The sequence below is a fragment of the Lactuca serriola genome, chromosome 9 (assembly GCF_051521515.1).
Source record: "Lactuca serriola cultivar US96UC23 chromosome 9, Lser_US96UC23_V15, whole genome shotgun sequence".
NCBI classification, from domain to species: domain Eukaryota; kingdom Viridiplantae; phylum Streptophyta; class Magnoliopsida; order Asterales; family Asteraceae; genus Lactuca; species Lactuca serriola.
The window spans coordinates 127998198-128020594 of NC_136416.1; the positions used below are offsets into that span (position 1 = coordinate 127998198).

The following is a 22397-nucleotide window of genomic DNA, read 5'->3' on the forward strand; positions in this document are numbered from 1 at the left end:
CTGAGATAAAAGTCTTTATATCCATACATATATACATAAAATATAAATAAGGATTCAACGACACTCGGACAAACAACTGGGTACTTTAAGACCACAACCAAACAAGGACAGGAAGTAAAGTGGGTTATCAGTTCTAAGTCCTTCAAACATTATTTATATAACTATATATGTAGTAGACATGGTTTTAACAATATATAAGTTTGAAAACTATAAAAGAAAGGCTTAGTATAGAAAAGTGAAATTGATAAAGAGTTGATATGTAAAATTTGATAAGCAGTTTGAAGTCATTTGTTTGGTAAAACAGTTTAAAGTATAGAAAATCCATTTGTATGCTAGTTATTAATCATACGTGATTGATCTAATAACTAACATGATTCAACTTGTATTCCCCCCCCCCATAAAAGCTTTTAAAAACATTTAATAACATTTCAAAGGTTAATTAAGGGGTATAAACTCACCTGTAGTGAGTGGATTGTACGAAAGTGTTGAACAAGGTGCTAGGTGTCAAGTGAAGACTTGAACACACACAATGATCCTAGTTAACATATAATAAACATATATATATATATATATAATTAGTCAATTAACAACTAATTAATCAAGTTAAGACACCCTAGGACATGGAAACACTTTGATTCAAGTGCTATAGGTACCAACGGGTTGCATCTAAGGGTTGTATGGCATGACATTGGAGTTTATGGCCCAAGGACCACTCCTTATGGAGTTTACGGCCCATGACCATTTCCCCATAAGTTTATGGCCGTAAACTCATGGTATTAAGTGCCAAATTGTGTTTTGAGGTCTTACAAGTCTTGATTGAGCATCTGATGATCTAGTCCAATCCTTAGGAAATCATTAGGGGCACACTAACATTACCTTGTAGAGTTCACGGCCTAAGGACCACTTTCTTAGGTGTTTACGGCCGTAAACTCTTATGGGGACTTATTTGTATTGTTGTTTAAAGTCTTAAACACTTCTAGGAAGGATCAAGGTTGGCATCCAAGGCTTAGGAAGGAACTAGGGTCCATTTAGCCACCTTAAGAGGGGTTTACGGCCCAAGAACATCCTTGGCCATAAACTCCTTTGTTCTTATGATTCTTGTTGATTTTCAAGTGTTATCATGTTCATATTAAGCACACAAGAAGCTAGGGATAGTGTACTTACAAGATAGAAGCTCGATTGGGTGTTTAAGGTCCAAGAACACTAGTGTGTGTTCTTGGTGTTTTGAAGAACACTTGAAGATCTAGTTGAAAAGCAATAATGAATGGATGAAATGATGTATAACTACTAGATATTAGGTTATAACAACAAATCAAGTCGAGAAATACTTACGTTTTCGGAAGATCGAGTGAAGAACGAGATGATAGTTGAGAGAGAATGGGGAGTAAACTTGAGGGTGGAAGTAAGAAATGAGCAGTTTGGGGAGTAAACTCATGTCTAAGCCATGAGTTCATGGCCACATGGGAGTTTACGGCCCAAACTCTAAAAGTTTGGCCATGAACTCCTTATTAGGGTGGTATGTGTGGTTTTGCAACTCCAAGACCCGAGACGGTACTTCCTTTCCTCCGTTCGTTTGAAGAATAAATACTAAAAACACTCAAACGAACTTTAAATTGGCTAACAATTAGCAGAAATGTAATTGAATTTTAATTAAAGTGATTGACTTTAGAGTTTGTACGAATGAAATTTTGGGTTGTCATAATTGCCCAACTCCTCTACTCTTTTTCCTCAATTTTGGACAGCAGAATGTCTTCGTTTTGTCCTATTGCTTTAGCCTTCTAAATTACATACAATCTAATACTTTTAACTCCAACTATTAACATGTGATATCTACTGTGGTTTTTGGGTAATGACAACAAAAGATTGTAACTTAGTTTTGTTTCTAATTTCCTTGTTTAGTCTCTTGTTCATTTAGTAAATTTCGATGTTCACCTTAGGTACATTGTTAAGGATGCCCACAATACAAGTAGTATGGGTGATGACATGGTATGGAATTGGATGGAAGATTTCAATAATCTTTAACTATTCAATAGGGTTCGATAAAGAAAAATAAATGATTACTATTATTGAATAAGTGTTTAATGGAGTGTAGGTCTTAAAAATAAAGCTAAATATATATTTAATGGATCATGTAACAAAAAGATGACTATCTATTGAACTCTATAGAGTTTAGAGTTCAATGGATCGTAGATGCTATTTGGATTGAATGGAAAGATGTATAAAATTTATTCGTTTTCAAATTCCTCACTTCATATATCATATATATACATATATACTTATACAATGATAGTTTACAAGTGTTCCACTTCCACACACCAACTTGGACCAAACTTGAACTTAGAGCCTAAACACACCATGCCACGAGCCAACATATATTTCCTTCGTTTCCATAAAATATTTACTTTATCAATTAAAATTCTATTGGCACCACCAATGAAAGATCGCCCTTTTCAACAACAAACTTCTTCACAATTTTCTTGGAGCCAGTAACAACCACCACCTCATAAGTCCCCGGAAAACCTCGAAACCCAAACTCACTGACATCATCAACATGTCCATGAGCATGTGACAACCATTCTTTCTTGAGCTCAAGAAACCGATTCCCGGCTTCATTAATCTCACCTTCTGCATTCACCAAATGTGAGTTTTCACGGCTCATAAACAACTCCCAAAATCCCCAAATCATAATCCCCTCAACAGCAGGATGAGCTAAAGCTTCCCGAAACATAACCTCCAAATCATCTGCTCTAACATACTCATTAACCGAAGAAGCATCAAGTTCTGTAAACCAGATGGGAAGTCCAAGGGTCCCGAGTCTGTCGAGAGCCGAACAGACAACGGGACCCACTGGACTGTCTATATGTCCTTGAATCCCTATCCCACCAACCGGTGCGCCTTGTTGTACAAGATCAAGAATTTGTGTCATGTATTTCTCCGGGGAAGATCTCGGATCGCACCCATCCTCGATGTGGTAATCGTTAACGAACATTGTAGCAGACGGGTCCAGCTGGTTCGCGGTTTTGAACATATCCGCTCGTGAACCCGGACCTAACCGGTCAGGGTAAAAAGATCCATGAAGCATTTCGTTGTTCACATCATAATGCTTGAACCGACCTTTGTATTGGTTCAACAAACCAGTTAACCGATTTTGTATAGCCGTGGTTAGGTCTTGTTTGTTGAGCTTCTTGACCCAATCTTGAACCGTCGATTCCACATCCCAAAAGATACAGTGTCCGCGAACCATGATGTTGTTATCGTTACATAATTTTAGAAGCTCGTCGGCATCTTTGTAGTTTAGGTTTCCTTGTTGTGGTTCAGTCCAATACCATTTTAGTTCATTTCCAAAAACAGCCCAATTAAAGTTCTTAATAAAAAATGAGACGAAATCTTCGTTGTCAATATTGGAGCGACTAATGCATGATCCGATCGGGAAACTGTTTTGGGTTTGTTTGACGATTACTGTTGCACCGTGGATACTACTCGAGTCCGAGGTGGAAAATTTTAGTGTGACATCTCGTTTACGAATCTGGAGAGTAATGAGAATTCAAAAAACATACGTTATTTCTTTTTTTCCATTTTGAGTATTCTATAAGTAAAATGTTGAATACATAAATAATGTGTTTTCAGAACATATTTCAGCAGCACATACAAAGATTATTTTTTATTTTTATTTTTTTGGACTAAATGAACCATCTATGTATTTTTAATTAAAATCAATGAAATCCTGATTTAGAAAAATAAACAAAATTGTAACTTAACTAAATTTTAATGGTGAAATGTCTTAAAAATTCAGTGTGTTAGATTTAAATTATTGAAAAAAAAATCCATGAAAAGATCGAGGAATCATAATTAACCGGAAGAATCGCATTCCTTTAACAATGATCTGTTCTTTTCTACCCAGCAAAATAAATAGTATTTTTTTCCTATTCTATTCATTGGCTCAAATGATGTCCGTATTGAAGAAATGTTGTATGTCTAAGACTTTTATATTTTAAATCGAATGAACCGTTTCAATGAACATGAACACAAAAGGTGACACACAGTACAGTTCATTCAACACAAGAAAAGAAACCGGTTTTGTTCATACACAGCACTTGTTTCAAACACTTGATTATATATATATATATATATATATATATATATATATATATATATATATATATATATATATATATATATATATATATATATATATATATATATATATACCCGAAACAACGAAACAAACCCTGAGCCAAGAATATATTACCTTATCCGTCTGACGTTTCAAATGTCGGAATCTGGCCTGCCGGTCCACTGCAAAGATCTGAAGTCCAGCCAACATGAAACTAATTCCGGCAGCCGGGCCTTGAATATAAACCATGACTTTAGCAGGCTGTTTCTCAACTCTAAAAGATCCACAAACCTCATGCCACCTGTCAGCATCATTGAGCTCCACCTGACCACCATTGACCCACTGGCTATCAACCCCGAGAGCAATGTTTACATTCTGTGGACCGGTGGCTCCAGGACCGAGTCGAACCCAAGCAGAAACCTGGTAAGTTACAAAGAGTTTGACTTTATCTGTTATCATCTGAGCCGGACCCATCCACGTCTGGGTGCGGTTAGTGGTGTGTATACAACGGCCACTTAGTGGCTCATGGGGGCCGAGGGTGTCTCTTGCCGCCGGTGGGAGTATACGAGGTGAACCAGTCACGACATTTAATGTGCAATTACCGAGGGGAAACCACCCGTTTGTCCCATCGCTAAGATTGCTATTCGCAATAATGTTAACTCCATATTCTGGATTCTGTAGATTAAAAACAAAAACTTACGGTAAATGTAACAAATAACAACATATTTTTATTGATTTGTTTTTACTTTAATTTTTTCCTATTACAACGTCAACATCGTATTTTGAAAAATCTACTTAATTATTGTGTAAATCCAGTTACAAAACAATTTCATTGCTATAAATAATTGGGTTGATTTTTCAAAGTATGGTAATGTAATGAGCAAAAAATAAACTATAATGCTATAAATGGTTAAATCTTTCAAAATACTATGATATTTTAATAGAAAGAGTTGAAAACTACAATATTGCATCAGAACTATGAAAGTGAGATATTGTTATAATAAGGCTAGTTCTATCCATCATTGTACTTTCATAATCTACGCCTGACTTAATAAAAAGAAGTAAATACCAGAAATAAATAAAAGTAGGATCCTATAATACATAAATAATGAAACTATCCTGTAAACTCTTGCATTTAGCCAAAACAATTAAAGTAATTTAATCGAATACCAAGTTATTACTCAATTAAGCTGAAAAGAGAAATTTTAAAGTTTAGCGAAGAACCTCAATAACAGGTCGAGGCGAGGGAGGTATTTTCTCGGCATGCTTAACCATTAAGCCGTCAAGGAGAATATCAGTACCCGGAGGCGGACCTTCTAAATAAATCACTACTTTTGAAGGCGAACCGTTTAAAAGAAACTTCCCTTGCAGTTGTACCCAATCTGAATCCGTTGCTTGTGAGCTTCAATCCCAAAGAAACAAAGATAAGCAAAATTATAAATTCACACCTAGGGGATAGTACAACTTATAGTGCATTAGACTAGGATGGGTGTAAATGGGATAAAATATGTAATTTTTCATCTCATCCAATTTGGTAAAACAGGGACACCTATGCACCCTTTGTTTGTACAAAATACATAAATAATGCCTGCCTATATATCCTCGGCATTAAAATTGAAATAGCCTAAAAATGTTTGCCCAACCAAGTACAGTATCATGTCCATGATACGACAAGATAGGACGAGACATGTAACAAACACAGTTTTAAGAGAGATTGAGAGAAGAAACCAACTTAGCAATGCCTATGTATTGTTCATGGGAATCGGGGCCTTGGACCCACAACGTAGCTCGGACACTGGAGCTAGTAACATTATTGCCAAAGATTCTAACAAAGGCGGTAACTTGGTAAGCAAGCTTTCGTTGAATTTTTCCACTAATATCTTGTTGAATCCCATTCCAATATTGAGTTCGTTCTGTTGCAGATGCAAAGAACTTTCCAGATTTAGGAAGGACTTTGCCATCTCCCATGGAGTCATGTAATGCAATCTTGCACCCTCTTCCGGACCAGTTATTAACTCCATCCTCAAACTCAGGGTTCAATATGATATTTCCTTCTTGATTATATACACATGGTGCAATTTCCCCCTATATATAATTACAAGACCACAATATCAAAAGTGAAGACATGTATTCATATATGAAAATTGTTACTTTAGAAATGTTAGATATTACAAAAATTGGAACGTAGAAAAAAGGTAGACTTACATCACCAAAGATTGAGACCGATTCTATGAGAAGGTTTACACCAGGAGCCGGTCCTTCTATGTAAAACACAACACGGTCAGGTTTGTCCGACAATACAAATGTACCTTCCAAATCCTCCCATTTTTCTTTTGAAACAGTAGTCCTGCAACAACACCTCGCAAAGGAAATAAAAACAAATGCGAAAAGGAAGCGATAGAAATGCATCTACTTTCATTCATTTATGTATCATAACATCTTACTACATTTATTTCTATTACAACATTAAACTTTTATTTTATTTTATTTTTTCTTTTTAAGGTAATTTTACCGCCATTATAATGTTGTTCTTTCATTTTTTTCTTATTAAGTCAGTATATTTTGTTAAATTTACCTTATTAAACAAATGATTTTTTTTTGTTTTTTTGTTTTTTTTTTTTTTTTTTTTGCATTTGAATGAAATTTCTAGATTTAGGTAGAATTTTCAAAGGAGAAATTCTTAACAGAAAGAAATGTAGGTAAGATCAAATCAATAAAACTAAGTTGTTATTTCTCACATTTAACCCAAAACCGATTAAAGCAATAGCAACATAGGTTCATTGATTTGTTTATTATGATATCTTACTTTCATTTTACAACATCCTACTATGATCGAATCTACACATTATAGTCTTGTCATCTTAGTACAAAGCAATTTTCATTGTTATAGTTATGTAAATTTTTCAGAATATAATGTCTAGATAAGAAAAGAAAATATGAAGATATAATGCTACAATCCGGTAGATAGATTTTTCAAAGTACAATGTCTTAAGAAGAAAAAAACAAGGAAAAACAAAAGTCTTTTTTTGGAAAGATGAAAGTAGAATGTTGTAACACAAAGAAATGAAAGTAGGATGCATAATAAACAAAATCAAAAATGAAAGTAAGTTGCAATTTATTACATTTATCCAAAAATGAATAGGGGAAAGGGAAAGAACGTACTTTGTGATGAACAAATACTTGGTTTCTGATTGTTGATATTCAAGTTTAAGGGTCGCAATGACATTAGCCTCCTTTTCAAGATGCATACCAGAAACTCCAACACGAGCAAAAACTGTGTAAGTGGAACCTGAAGAAACTCTGGTTGTGATGTCTTGTTCCAAGCCTTGCCAATGTTGGTTTCTGTTTGTAATGACTGCATGATGCTTCTTCTTACATGGGTTTTGTGTGTGATCATCAAAAGTCTCAACCGAAGGTGAAACTAGGAAGACATCACAACAGTTTGCATGCCACGAATGCAAACCGTTAGAGAAGTTGTGGTTATGTATGATGTTACAAGTAAGTTTGCTCTTTGATATGTTTAAGTCATCGGGTGGTATCTGTAAGGGAAACAGTTAATACAGCCGAAAACATTAAGACAATGTTTGATGTGATGAATCTTAGAAATTGGCATGAAAAAAGAAAATGTTTGTTTGTTTTGTACGATGGAATGAGATGAATTGAAGAAATATGATTCCTTCTATTTTGTTAATTTTTGTTTCTTACACATGGTTGTGTTCTTTTTTTCCTTCAAATTTGAATTAAAAATTGTAACATGATTGCCATTAATGTAATTTTACATGACGCAAAACTTTTTTAAAAAATTCACGATTTTAGTTAAATTACAATTTATATTCTAAATACTAGAAAGTAAAATATACTTTTATTATATTGCTGTTTTGTGCTTTCATCAGTCTTTATTACGTGTAATTTTTTTTTTAAGTTTATTAATTATAACTAACGAATGTAAGTAGTAGAGTTAAAACTATATATTATATATATACAAGTAATTATTACTCATTTAATTACATTGTGTATTCTCTCCATTTTATTCGTTGGTTATGGTCATGACCCTAGCTCATTCAGTTCCATTATTTTAAGTTTTTATTATGCATAGAAGAAGAGAAGATCGATGTTGACTGGATTCTGTTTGGTGGGGATTTGGCGCCATTCCAAAGAAGGGAGTATTTGACTTTTTTCAGGTCAACCAGATTAATTTTCATCTTTACAAGTAATGTGGCTTGTAAATCTTTCAATCATAAGGCTCAAAGGAGTGGTGCGTTTTTACCGCACTTTTTGCCACATAGGCAAGGCAACACCACCCTCTCTATGCGGTTTTGAGTGCGGTTAGGCCGCACCTCATCCATTTTTAGCGGTGTATTCTAATTGGTTAATGGTAAATGATGACCGTTGAACGGTCAAATATGTTACGATTTATTTTATTTTTCTTTCTTTCATATAAATTAAACAATCTAATTCATTTGTTCAAACTAAAGCCAAACTTTTACACTTCTCTATTGTTTGTGTTTTTTTTAAGTTATTTTAACGTTTGATGTGTGTTTTTCAAGTTTGTAGGTTTATTTTAATGTCATATGTGTTTTTTTTAAATAATTCAATGTAATGTTTTTTTTTTATTTTGAAGTAATGAAATATTATATTTTTTTATTAAAAAAGAAGTTTTATTAAATTAAATTATTAAAAAAAAATGTGGCACCATTCTTTAGGTGTGACATGAAATCACACTTCCTGAAGGTTTTTTTTGCCATATGTCATCTTCTCTTTCATTTTGACATTTGTCATTTTATGAGAATTTTAGAAATTTTATTTTCCACTTGTCATTTTTTAGGGATTTCTATTTTCTTAAAACAAAATCCCATAAAATTGTAATGAGTTTTATATGGAAATAAAATCATCCTATTAATTTGGTAATAAATTTTCATAAATACTTCAAATAATTTAATTTATTTTGCAAATTTTCAAAAGATTACGTTTTGTTATATAAAGTATTACATTATAAAATATTTCGTATTTATATATTGATATTAAATTTTTATTTTTACTAAACCCGTGTATTACACGGGTCACACACCTAGTGTGTAATAAAAAGTGATGCGGCGCATATGTGAAATTGAAAAGAATGCGGTTTCAAAGAGGCCACTCCCTTCGGCCTAACTTGATAAGTACGAAAATATGACAAATGTTGGTGATTAATCAGTGAAAACCCAACGAAAAGTAATACACAATTTAAAAAATCTGTTGCGGCAAAAGTCCTAAGAGTCCACTTAAAATTTGAAAGTTAAACTAGGAAACTTTTAAATCTTCAGTTGTGTGATACTTTAGTTTATAGTCAACTAGGTGTGAGGCCCGTGTGTTATACGGATTTGATAAAACAAAAAATTAAATATGAAAGTTTAAACAAAAATTTATTTAAATTTAAAATTTTAGATTTGAAATTTAAAATTAAAAGGAAACATATTAAATATTATATGAGTAGTAATATTGTAATTTATTGGTGATTTTTAATTAAAGTAACTATTAATTGATGTGTAAATATGATGTGTTAATTAAGAAAATATAAAAAATAAGAAAATGACAAATGGAAAAAAACATTTAATCAAAAATACCAAAAAATAACATGTGTCAAAGTTAATGAGAGAGTGACATGTGGCAAAATTATTTTCATTTATTAGGTAGGATACAGCAAACAATTATCCTCCTAAATTGCCAAAAATTGTTAAATTTGTGAACTGCCAAAATTGAAAACTATTCATTTGACATTCTAAAGTCAAACATAGATTTGGGTTTGTACATTTTGAGCGCTAAAACTTCTCACCATTGGACTCAAATCGGAAGCCTAAAGACAGTAAAAGTAGATATCAGAGTAAACACACAAAAACAAGCACCTGAGAGTGAAAAACGTCGTTGCCATTGATCATTGACGGGAGCGGGATCTCCATTGATGATTGATTCTCCATAACTTCTTTCAATCTCTTCAACCAAAATCCATAAAATGATTTTTCAAACTTATATCATTTGAATGAATCAAACTCAAAAAATAAAAAATAAAATATTAAGAATACCTCTGAAGTATTGATCTTCTTATGACGTTTAAAGATAGTTAAGAAAAATGCAGACAGATTTCCCATTTATATGTAAAGATTGATCAGTGATTGTTAAGAAAACCCCCAACAACCAATCAAACTGATCTACGCATCTAGCAAATTTCCTTAAAACCCGTCGTGGGTAATGATTAGAGTTGAGAATACAACCTTAAATTGTTTATGTGTTTCCTTTGTCTTACAGTTAGGGTTATTGGGTTCAACTAGCTGACATTATTATGTATGCTTGAATTGGAATTAAAGATTTGGTTTTTAATAGGGGCGTTCTTTTTCTTTCTTGTGGGATTGCTTTACTTTAATTCGATTCTTTCGGACTTGGTTTACAAGCCAACCATAGCAATTTTATCAATTAGATGAACAATGGCTTTCTATACAGAGTAGTCTGGCTTTCGTGTGGATCAAAGTGATTTTTATCTTTATGAAATGGAATATATTTTCTAATATCAATTTTTGTATTTATAATTCGAATTGTTATTAATCTATATAATTAATTTGGTAAAACAATGATTAAACTAATAACAAATTTGGTAAAACAATGAATAAACTAATGGAGTAACAAATTAAACAACTTGTAAACTGATAGACAATACAACTTTATTTACATGGTTAATGTTGTAGATGTGATGCAACGATGTCAACAAATATTTAAGATGACTTTATGTGGCAAAATGCAATATATGGCGGACATTTATTTTTAAGATTATTATAAAATTCATTTAGATTTCAAAAACAATCACAAAAGAAATCAAATTTCTAAAAATCTTAAGCATGTTAAAGGTTTTTGGTCAAATTTGTTCAAAATGTTTTACTATGAAAAAGTGAATTGGCTTTAATCACATTGGATATGACCAGGATTTACCTAAAATCATTTTTTTATAATAAGTTTGTGATGGTAAAATCAGATCAAAATCAAAGATTCTATCAAACAGAGATAGATATTAGTTTAAAGCTAAAAAAAAAAAGTTATATAAGTTTAAAGCTAAAAAAAAGTTATTTCATACTTACCTCTTCATAACTTATATCAAAATTTGAAACAACAAACTTAAGCTTTTTCTACAATAAAAAGAAAAATAAAACGCATAAAAAAAAACTTAAATTTTCGACAACCATAAAATGATGGCAGGGGCGGAACGTCTCTATGGCCAGGGGGGGCCATGGCCCCCCTGATTTTTTTACTTGCTATTTGTACTGTATACATATGGATTTGATCTTATTTCTTTAAACTATCTTTTGGCCCTCACGTTTATGATGCAAGGTCATGAAAAAAAATATAGACCGATTAACTCCAAAAAAACACAAAATCTTATTTTTATAAATTATTTGATTCATCACAAAATCTTATTTTTATTAATTATTTGATTCATCGTCTAACTACTAAATTAGTAAACTAAATAAAGTTATAATCCAAAGGATCAATGAAAAATAATCATGTTACACTAAATTAGTAAACTAAATAAACTATAATCCAAATCAATGAAAAATAATCAAAACCAATCCTCGTAAATCTCGGATGCCAACAGAGGAAAACTTAAAGAGCTATAAAAAATCAAAAAACTATTTTAAAGTACAAGCTCTTGACCCAATCTTTGAAAAAAATACAAAACCCTAAAAAAAGGAAGCATCGTTGCTGCCGGAAAAAAGAACTGCCCATCGGAGATATCGCATGCACCATAGTGCTTACCTCAGCCAGATTTCTCACCAGAAATATATTATCGTTGGCCGACTGCTGCTTCTTAGCCTTCTCCTCTGTTCACCGATTACTCCTCCTTGGTCACTGTCTCTTAACTATTTTCTGATCAGTCCTCTCTATGGTTCTTTGACTGATACTCCGACATAAACCTTCGTTGGCGGTGCTTCCTTCCGGCATCTTCTCTCCTTCAAACCTTTGTGATCTTTATCTCTTATTTCTGGTCTTCCCTTCACTGTCTCTTATTTCTAGATTAGAATGACATATTATTAGGATAGCTATACTAGGATACTTGTTAAAACATTAAAAAAGACTACAACTTTTATTTACTGTTTCTAATTTATGAGTTCTTATTTAGAATGTTACAATAATCCTTTAAAGTGTACTTATAAATTATTATTTTTATTTTATTATCTGCTAAATACCAGTATTAGTTAAAATGGTGGTATGTAGTGTATAGTAAAATGGAAAAAACAAATCAATTATTAAGCTTTAATTTATATAGATTTTGGTTATGGTCACCCCATTTTTTATAGTCATGTTCCGCCCCTGAATGATGGAGTAAATAAACAATATTGTGAGGCTATATAAAATCATGGAGTAAATAAATAAAGACCTCCATATTGGGAGTTATGCGATATGCGATGTTCACTTTCCAATTTAAGGGACGATTTTTTAGGCCAGATTTTGAATGGGAAAAACAAACTTCTAAGATTATGTGTTGGCTTTATGGAACTAAAACGTGAAATTAATTTTTCATTGTTAGGAATGACTTTAAAGTTTATAGGTTTACATAGATACCGAAAACCCAAAAACAAAAGGATGAGATCGGATTGTTATTCAATCTTACAATCATACATATAGTTCTACTATCTTATATATGATTTGGCAACAAAATCGATCATTTTGTGATCCAAATCATTTTTGACGTGTAGAATCATAGGCAAACAATATTAATTTAATAGTTGGGTTTATGATAACGTCTAACATCAAAAAATTTATTTTTGATTAAGGTAAAACTTCATATATTTAGAATCCAAGTTATGAAAAACCCTTTGTTCTAAAGTACATTGTTTAAAAATCAGAGCAATATAGTAAACACGGAATCTTCATTGTTGATGTTAAATGTGTACACCCTCCCACGATAATCGATGACACCTGAAAAACAATAACAGTTAGGTAAGCATGAAGCTTAGTGAGTTCCCCCAAAATACCACACACCACAATGCACATACAATGCATGCACACCAGGCCCACAGTCAAAAAGACTGGATTGCATTGGGTATGTTGGCATGCTGCCTCAACCCAACTGCTCCTCCAGAGCCTTTGTGACTACAACTTAAAGTCGGCGTGCATCTGGTATCTTGGCCTACAACACGAACCAGGACCTCCTCAACCTAACCCCCACAATATGTTGACATATAATCAAACATGAAATAAAGTGCACACATAAGAACATGCAACTACGAATCTACCTGTCGAACAGTTCACTACCGACTACTAGGCCCCACACAGCACACTGCTCTACTACCGACAAATCTCCAAAGAAGGCATAGCATGTGTACCCAAATGTGAGATAGACACTCGAGCAGATGATTCTACTATAGAGCCACAACCAAACAAGAAACATGCAAGAAAGCATAGATCAAGAGTTCTTAGGCTAACCTACATGACTACATGCAGCCCCTAGGGCGCTCCACTAGACGATAACCACTCTACTGGTACTCTAATTAACATACCACTACTCCTACATCCTAACACACGAGGATATATATATATATATATATATATATATATATATATATATATAGCACAACAACATCCTATACACAAGGATACATAAAAAAATCTAGTGGGCCGACATTAGTACCTTCAACCCATGGAACTGTGAGGAAACTCACCCGAATTGGAGAACCCAAAAACATTGCAACACGCTCCCTTTCTGCTCTGACTGTTCCCATGAACCTTTTAGCACCAAGACATGGTAGAACCTTAATTAACAACCCAAAACCTTCAAGTTTGACCCAAGGTCAAACTGGTCAAAGTCAACGGTCAACGACTCTTCACAATGTGACAATCTCTTGGTCACATCATGTACCTTCATAAGGACAAAATAGTCACAAGTCTTCAATCTTCATGGCGTGATAGGTTGTAACAGCTCGGATTCCAGGTATCCTTTGTTGTTTTGATTTTTTTGGTGTTTTGAGAGGGGACTCGGCGAGTTAGAGCTCAGACTCGCCGAGTAGGGTCGCGATTCTGGACGCGGGATTCGTCTGGACTCGGCGAGTCCAGGATATGGACTCGGCGAGTCCGCGCTGTTTAATGAAACCCTAATTTCTCGGGTTTGGGACCTATTTAAAGGGCCTTATGGCCATCATTTGCACCCAACAGTCCATAGAGAGAAACCCTAGAGTGCTTTGGCGATTTGAGAGAGAGAGGAAGCATTTATTGACCTTTGTGTGTTGTTTAGCAAAGAAGAGGGAGGTTCTAGCCAAGAAGAGGCAAAGGAGGTTGCTATTCTGTGGGTTTGAAGCTTAGATCTTCGATCTAAAGGTATGATTTCGGCTCATCTTCTGTTTTGTGAAGTATGTTGGGTTTTAGGGTTTCTTGTGGCCTTTGTTGAGTTGATTTGATGGCCAAATAGTCCCTTGCTAGTGATGAGGCTTTGGATCTGGATCCATAGAGGTCCAGAGAGCCTCATTCATCAAGCTTTATGAAGAGTAATGGAGGTTATGACCTTGGGTAGTGATATTTGTTGATATTCCTTCATATATGGTCATATAGAGGTTGTATGTGCACCAAGTTTGGGGCTTTACGTGGTGAATCAGTCTAGAAAGGCCAGATCTATGAATTGTCGGAACAGATATGACCTTAGAAGCGAGTTTGAGTGATTGGCATGGACTCGCCGAGTCCGATGAGCAGACTCGGCGAGTAGCTTGAAGATTGCCTTGGACCGGCCAGTGAGTGGTCCAGTCGAGTCATGGGTTGGCTCAGTGAGTCAGGGCGAGTTAGAGAGGGTTGACAGGTGGACTGAGTCGAGCTGGGACTCGCCGAGTTGTTCTTGAAACTCGGCGAGTTGAGTCGGGGTGGCCCCGCGATTCTGCCAGATGGAACTCGTCGAGTCAGGGGGAGTACTCGACGTGTAAAAAGGGAATCCTAGAGAGTTGGTGAAAACGTCTAGACTCGCCGAGTTGCCCTTGTGCACTCGCCGAGTCCGGTCAAAATTGACCGTTGACCGTTGACCAGAGTTGACCTGTGTTGACTTCTTAGGGATAGTCAACCTTAGAGATAAAAAAGTGTTAATTAGAGACATGTGATGTTATAGGAGGATTAGAGCTCGGAGGATCGAGCACAAGGGTTTTCCAGGATTCGTGAGATACCGAGATACGCGAGGTGAGTCTTCTCACTATACTTTACCTTGAGTAGGTAATCAGAGCTATGTGTTAGTGTATGTATGTTATGTGTATGCTATGTTATACTGCATTATTTCTATGTGATTTATGTTGTGCATGATTACAGAGTTAGAACCGGAAGGTTCCTAGAGTTAGAACCTGAGGGTTCACAGAGTTTGGGTGCACGGACCCATAGAGTTATAGCCTCGAGTGGCCAATATGTGTTTTATGTGTGGTATTTTGGGGAACTCACTAAGCTTCGTGCTTACAGTGTTAGTGTTGTTGTTTCAGGTACTAGCGATGACCATGGGAAGGCGCCGGCTTGATCCGTACACACTCAGGGGACTTTTGATATATATTTATGTGATCTTGGGATTTGTATGACACGAATTGGAATTTTAAACTTAACGTTTTATGAAATTAAATGAGAAATGTTTTTATATTTGCGAAAAATTATTTTGAAAATTCACGGTGTTACAAGTTGGTATCAGAGCCTTGGTTTGAGGGACTCAAGTACACCTTCGGGCGTATTTGAACTCAAACTGAGGATTTGAGATGTATTTTCGAAAAAGAGTAAAAGATTTTTGAAAAACGCAGAGCAAGAGATGTGTGTACGATCAGTCAGCGCCCGAACGGTGATTTCCCAAAATACCTTTATATTATGTGATATTGATATTGATATGATGTATCTGCATGCTAGAGTAGGCGAGGTATTACTATTAGGATTAGAGTGGCCTGATTTGTGATGCCTTAGCCTAGGGAGAGGTGAGCTGCTACGAGATGCTTGAGAGTGAGTAGGTAGCAGTGAGGGGCTTATGAGAGACCTATTAGAGAGTGGTTTACGCATGATAGAGTACTTGGGACTTGGGATCCGAAGAGGGGGACTTGGAGTGTATTCTGGTGCGGTGCGGACAGTAGTATTGGGCCCGTACTACTGGAAGCACCGGAGCGGTGTGCAGCCCAAGTAAGAATCTTTGGAATGCCAAGAATCAAGGAGGGAAGATTTGATGAGTGTGAGTATGCTCGTGTGGATTCTAATTTATCGTATGTCGTATTTCAGAGGTAGATCATGGTGAGGACATGTTTGATGCCCGAGAGCAGTGGTACCAGTGAGGAGGAGATCCGCCGGATCATTCAGGAGGAGGTGGCTGCGGCCATCAGGGCAGAGATACCGGAGATGTTTGGGTCTATAAAGACCACATTGATCGAGACGTTTGATGAGCGTTATGCCGCTCTTTCTGAGGCTGCTGCTGCAGCGGCTACCGCAGCTATTGCTGCTGCGAGGCCGCAGGGTGGTGCTGCGTTGCTGTTCCGCGAGTTCAGCAACACAAAACCACCAGAGTTTGATGGGACTCAGGATCCGGTGGCAGCTATGAGGTGGATATCTGATATTGAGGGGTGTTTCTTCACTTGCTCGTCTCTTGAGCATTTGAAGGTTCGGTTCGCGCTGAACCAGCTTCGCTTGGGAGCGAAGGACTGGTGGAAGTTTGTGACGGCGCATTATACGCCTGCTGAGCTTTCGGCAGTGACCTGGGAGAGGTTCACTACTATGTTTCGGGAAGAGTACGTTCCCCAGGTGGAGAGGGAGCGTTTGGTACAGGAGTTTCTGACCCTCAAGCAGGGTAGTGAGTCAGTTACAGCGATCACGAGGATGTTCCATGACAGGGCGATGTTCTGCCCTGAGCACGTGTCCACTGAGCAGGCACGTATGAGCCGCTACTTGAGCATTCTGAGGCGGGATATTCGGGAGTTCACTGCGAACTCCTCGTACCAGACATTTGCTGAGCTTCAGGCAAATTCCCGGAAGAGGGAGCTTGAGCTTGAGACTCAGGCCAGGGAGGAGGCGGAGTCTCAGGGGAGGGATCGGCGACCGGCACAGTCTCAGCCGGCAGCCAAGCGGGCCAAGCCTGCTGATCCCAAACCAAGGAGCCAGAAGGGCCGCACTTGCGGGAAGTGCGGCAAGGGTCATGACGGAGTTTGTCGAGCGGGGTCTTGCTACAAATGTGGTAAGGAGGGGCACATGGCCAAGGACTACCCCAAGGGGTTTGCAGTGTGTTTTCACTGCAACCAGACCGGACACCGGAAGGCCGAGTGTCCGCAGTTGCACGGAGCATCTCAAGGATCTGCTCCTGCCTCCATCAGAGCTACAGAGAGTCGGCCTGTGAAGGCCGAGGCACCGAGAGCTCGAGAGAGAGCCTTCCAGCTGACTGCAGAGGAGGTCTGCGCTGCGCCCGATGTTGTGGCTGGTATGTTTCCTTTCATGTATTTATGTTGATGTTGAGATATTATGCTTATATTATGTTATGCGTAGGTACTTTCCTTGTGAGCTTTGTACCTACTTTAGTGTTATTTGACTCGAGTGCGAGTCGATCTTTTGTATCTTTGGCCTTTAGTCAGCATATCAATGTTAGTCGTGAGGCATTGAGTCGACCTCTGAGAGTTTCCATAGCTGACGATAGAGTGATTTGTGCCACGGAGGTTCTCCGGGGATGTGTATTAGAGATTTTCGGGGTTGAGTTTCCGATTGATCTGATTCCTATTGTGATGGGTGATGTTTGTGTCATTGTGGGCATGGACTGGTTGAGCCGATTCGGCATGGTTATCGACTGTGAGCATCAGCTGGTGACCATACAAAACCCTAGTGGAGGAGTTCTTTCAGTGTACGGCGAGGGTACACATTCAGGATCAGCTTTTTGTTCGGCCGCTAGGGCGAGGCAGTGTCTACAGCAGGGCTGTAAGGGTTTTGTGGCGTATGTGATGGATACGCGAGCGACTTCCGAGAGACCGAGTTCAGTTGAGGAGGTACCGGTGGTGCGTGAGTTTCCAGATGTTTTTCCCGAGGAGTTGCCGGGTGTGCCTCCTGTGAGGCAAGTGGAGTTTGGTATTGATTTGGTTCCGGGGGCCGCGCCTATTGCTAAGGTGCCTTATCGTCTTGCACCGTCAGAGATGCAAGAGTTATCCTCCCAGCTTCAGGAGTTGCTGGGGAAGGGATTTATTCGGTCGAGCAGCTCACTGTGGGGAGCACCTATTCTGTTCGTCAAGAAGAAGGATGGTTCACACCGGATGTGCATTGACTACCGGGAGTTAAACAAGCTGACGGTCAAGAACCGTTACCCGTTGTCGAGGATCGATGATTTATTCGATCAGTTGCAGGGAGCATCTTGGTTTTCCAAGATCGATTTGAGTTCGGGATATCATCAAGTGAGAGTGCGGGATGAGGACGTCCAGAAGACAGCGTTCAGGACGCGTTATGGGCATTATGAGTTTGTGGTGATGCCTTTTGAGCTCACCAATGCCCCGGCTGTGTTCATGGATCTCATGAACAAGGTATGCAGGCCGATGTTGGATCGGTCGGTGATTGTATTTATCGATGATATTCTGGTATATTCGAGATCTAGAGAGCAGCATGAGGAGCATTTGAGGGAGGTCCTTGGGGTTTTGAGATCGGAGAAGCTTTTTGAAAAGTTCTCCAAGTGTGATTTCTGGTTGCGGGAGGTTCAGTTCCTTGGACATCTCGTTAATCAGGATGGGATATTGGTCGATCCGGCCAAGGTTGAGGTGGTGATGAGTTGGGAGGTGCCAAAGTCACCCTCTGAGATCAGGAGTTTCCTTGGTTTGCCAGGGTATTATCGGAGATTTATCAAGGATTTCTTCAAGATCTCAGTGCCACTCACCAGATTGACCCGAAAGGGTGTTGCATTTTCATGGGGTCCCGAGCAGCAGACCTCCTTTGAGACCCTTCGCCAAAGGGTGTGCGAAGCCCCGATATTAGCTCTCCCAGAAGGGATGGAGGATTTTGTAGTATATTGTGATGCATCGATTTTGGGGCTGGGTGCGGTGTTGATGCAGAGGGGACATGTGATAGCATATGCATCGAGGCAGCTGAAGCCTCATGAGACGAGATATCCCACGCATGATCTAGAGTTGGGGGCAGTGGTGTTCGCCCTCAAAATTTGGCGTCACTACTTATATGGGGTTCGGTGTACGATATACACGGACCATAAGAGTTTGAAGTACTTGATGGATCAGCCCAACCTAAATATGCGGCAGAGGAGGTGGTTAGATGTGGTCAAGGATTATGATTGTGAGATCCTGTATCACCCTGGCAAGGCCAATGTGGTGGCTGATGCGTTGAGCCGCAGGGCGGAGAGCACTCCACTGCGAGATTTATGTTTGAGATTGACCGTGATAGCTCCGGTATTGGATGCCATTCGTGGGGCACATGCCGAGGCTGTGCAACCGGAGATGCAAAAGAGGGAACGGGTCGTTGGTTTGGTTTCAGAGTTCATTACGGATGGTCGAGGGCTTATGACTTTTCAGGGTCGGATTTGGGTACCGTTTATGGGCGGTACGCGTACTAATTTGATGGAAGAGGCTCATCGGTCGAAATTTTCGATCCATCCGGGGGCTACGAAGATGTATTTGGATTTGAGGAGAGAGTATTGGTGGCCCTGTATGAAGAGGGACGTCGCCTGGTTTATTGAGAGGTGCTTGACCTGCCGCAGGGTTAAGGCCGAGCACCAGAGACCGCATGGCAAGTTGCAGCCATTGGAGGTTCCCGAGTGGAAGTGGGAACAGATCACTATGGATTTCATCACCAAATTGCCGAGAACTGCCAGAGGAGTTGATGCAATTTGGGTGATTGTGGATAGGTTGACGAAGAGCGCTCACTTCCTTGCCATCAGTGAGAGTTCTTCAGCGGAGTAGTTGGCGGAGATATATGTGAGAGAAGTGGTATCTCGACATGGGGTGCCGATCTCGATCGTTTCGAACCGTGATGTGCGTTTCACTTCCAGGTTCTGGAAGAAATTTCATGAGGAGTTGGGTACTAGATTGCATTTTAGTACCGCATATCATCCCCAGACAGACGGTCAGAGTGAGCGGACGATTCAGACGCTTGAGGACATGCTTCGAGCATGTGTGTTGGATTTCGGGGGTAGCCGGGATGCGTATTTACCCTTGGCAGAGTTTTCCTACAACAACAGCCATCATTCGAGCATTGGTATGCCACCCTTTGAGCTGTTGTATGGTAGGAGGTGTCGGACCCCCATTTGCTGGGGAGAGGTTGGGCAGAGAGTGATGGGCAGTACAAGGATCGTGCTTCAGACGACAGAGCAGATTCAGCAGGTCAGGCAGAGGTTATTGACCGCCCAGAGCCGACAAAAGAGTTATGCAGACAGACGCCGGTCCGAGCTTGAGTTTCAGGTCAGCGACTTCGTTCTCCTGAAGGTCTCTCCTTGGAAGGGAGTGATTCGATTCAGGAAGAGAGGCAAGTTGGGGCCCCGGTATATTAGGCCATTTCGTGTGATTGCGAGGGTAGGCCGGGTAGCCTATCGTTTGGAATTGCTAGCAGAGTTGGGGCAAATCCACGACACTTTTCATGTGTCGCAATTGAGGAAGTGTATAGCCGATGAGTCGGCAGTGGTTCCATTAGAGGATATTCAGGTGGATGCGAGCCTGAATTATGCCAAGAGGCCAGTGGCCATCAGGGATCGGAAGATCAAGATTCTGAGGAACAAGGAGGTACCTCTGGTGTTGGTTCAGTGGCAACACCGGAAGGGATCGGAGATGACCTGGGAGCCGGAGCGCGAGATGCGGGAGCAGTATCCGAAGCTATTTTCAGAGTGAGACTTCGAGGGCGAAGTATAGTTCTAGTGGGGGAGAGTTGTAACAGCCCGAATTCTAGGTATCCTTTATTGTTTTGATTTTTTTGGTGTTTTGAGAGGGGACTCGGCGAGTTAGAGCTCAGACTCGCCGAGTAGGGTCGCGATTCTGGACGCGGGATTCGTCTGGACTCGGCGAGTCCAGGATATGGACTCGGCGAGTCCGCGCTGTTTAATGAAACCCTAATTTCTCGGGTTTGGGACCTATATAAAGGGCCTTATGGCCGTCATTTGCACCCAACAGTCCATAGAGAGAAACCCTAGAGTGCTTTGGCGACTTGAGAGAGAGACAGGAAGCATTTCTTGACCTTTGTGTGTTGTTTAGCAAAGAAGAGGGAGGTTCTAGCCAAGAGGAGGCCAAGGAGGTTGCTATTCTGTGGGTTTGAAGCTTAGATCTTCGATCTAAAGGTATGATTTCGGCTCATCTTCTGTTTTGTGAAGTATGTTGGGTTTTAGGGTTTCTTGTGGCCTTTGTTGAGTTGATTTGATGGCCAAATAGTCCCTTGCTAGTGATGAGGCTTTGGATCTGGATCCATAGAGGTCTAGAGAGCCTCATTCATCAAGCTTTATGAAGAGTAATGGAGGTTATGACCTTGGGTAGTGATATTTGTTGATATTCCTTCATATATGGTCATATAGAGGTTGTATGTGCACCAAGTTTGGGGCTTTACGTGGTGAATCAGTCTAGAAAGGCCAGATCTATGAATTGTTGGAACAGATCTGACCTTAGAAGCGAGTTTTAGTGACTGCATGGCATGGACTCGCCGAGTCCGATGAGCAGACTCGGCGAGTAGCTTGAAGATTGCCTTAGACCGGCCAGTGAGTGGTCCAGTCGAGTCATGGGTTGACTCAGTGAGTCAGGGCGAGTTAGAGAGGGTTGACAGGTGGACTGAGTCGAGCTGGGACTCGCCGAGTTGTTCTTGAAACTCGGCGAGTTGAGTCGGGGTGGCCCCGCGATTCTGCCAGATGGAACTCGTCGAGTCAGGGGGAGTACTCGACGTGTAAAAAGGGAATCCTAGAGAGTTGGTGAAAACGTCTAGACTCGCCGAGTTGCCCTTGTGCACTCGTCGAGTCCGGTCAAAGTTGACCTTTGACCGTTGACCATAGTTGACCTGTGTTGACTTCTTAGGGATAGTCAACCTTAGAGATAAAAATTTTTAATTAGAGACATGTGATGTTATAGGAGGATTAGAGCTCGGAGGATCGAGCACAAGGGTTTTCCAGGATTCGTGAGATACCGAGATACGCGAGGTGAGTCTTCTCACTATACTTTACCTTGAGTAGGTAATCAGAGCTATGTGTTAGTGTATGTATGTTATGTGTATGCTATGTTGTACTGCATTATTTCTATGTGATTTATGCTGTGCATGATTACAGAGTTTGAACCGGAAGGTTCCTAGAGTTAGAACCTGAGGGTTCACAGAGTTTGGGTGCACGGACCCA

At 39.1% G+C, this 22397-nt stretch overlaps 1 protein-coding gene across 1 annotated transcript; it reads right to left on the bottom strand.

The window, feature by feature from the left end:
• Window positions 1–2202: 2202 nt before the first annotated feature.
• Window positions 2203–10393, bottom strand: LOC145073293 (endo-1,4-beta-xylanase 1-like). The gene is made up of 8 exons (XM_079019843.1): window positions 10174–10393; window positions 9997–10083; window positions 7277–7653; window positions 6320–6461; window positions 5847–6199; window positions 5339–5516; window positions 4250–4789; window positions 2203–3526 (listed from the first exon to the last, which is right to left on the bottom strand). The coding sequence occupies exons 1-8, from the start codon at window positions 10237–10239 to the stop codon at window positions 2411–2413; spliced, it is 2859 nt and encodes a 952-aa protein (XP_078875969.1). The 5' UTR covers window positions 10240–10393; the 3' UTR covers window positions 2203–2410.
• Window positions 10394–22397: the final 12004 nt, after the last annotated feature.

Excerpts from the sequence above, each read along its gene's own strand:
- LOC145073293 (XM_079019843.1), bottom strand. The coding sequence starts at position 10,239 with ATGGGAAATCTGTCTGCATTTTTCTTAACTATCTTTAAACGTCATAAG. Across the intron at positions 7,654-9,996 it reads ACGACGTTTTTCACTCTCAG|ATACCACCCGATGACTTAAA; the intron begins GTGCTTGTTTTT and ends TTTCCCTTACAG. Across the intron at positions 6,462-7,276 it reads AAGTATTTGTTCATCACAAA|GACTACTGTTTCAAAAGAAA; the intron begins GTACGTTCTTTC and ends GTGTTGTTGCAG.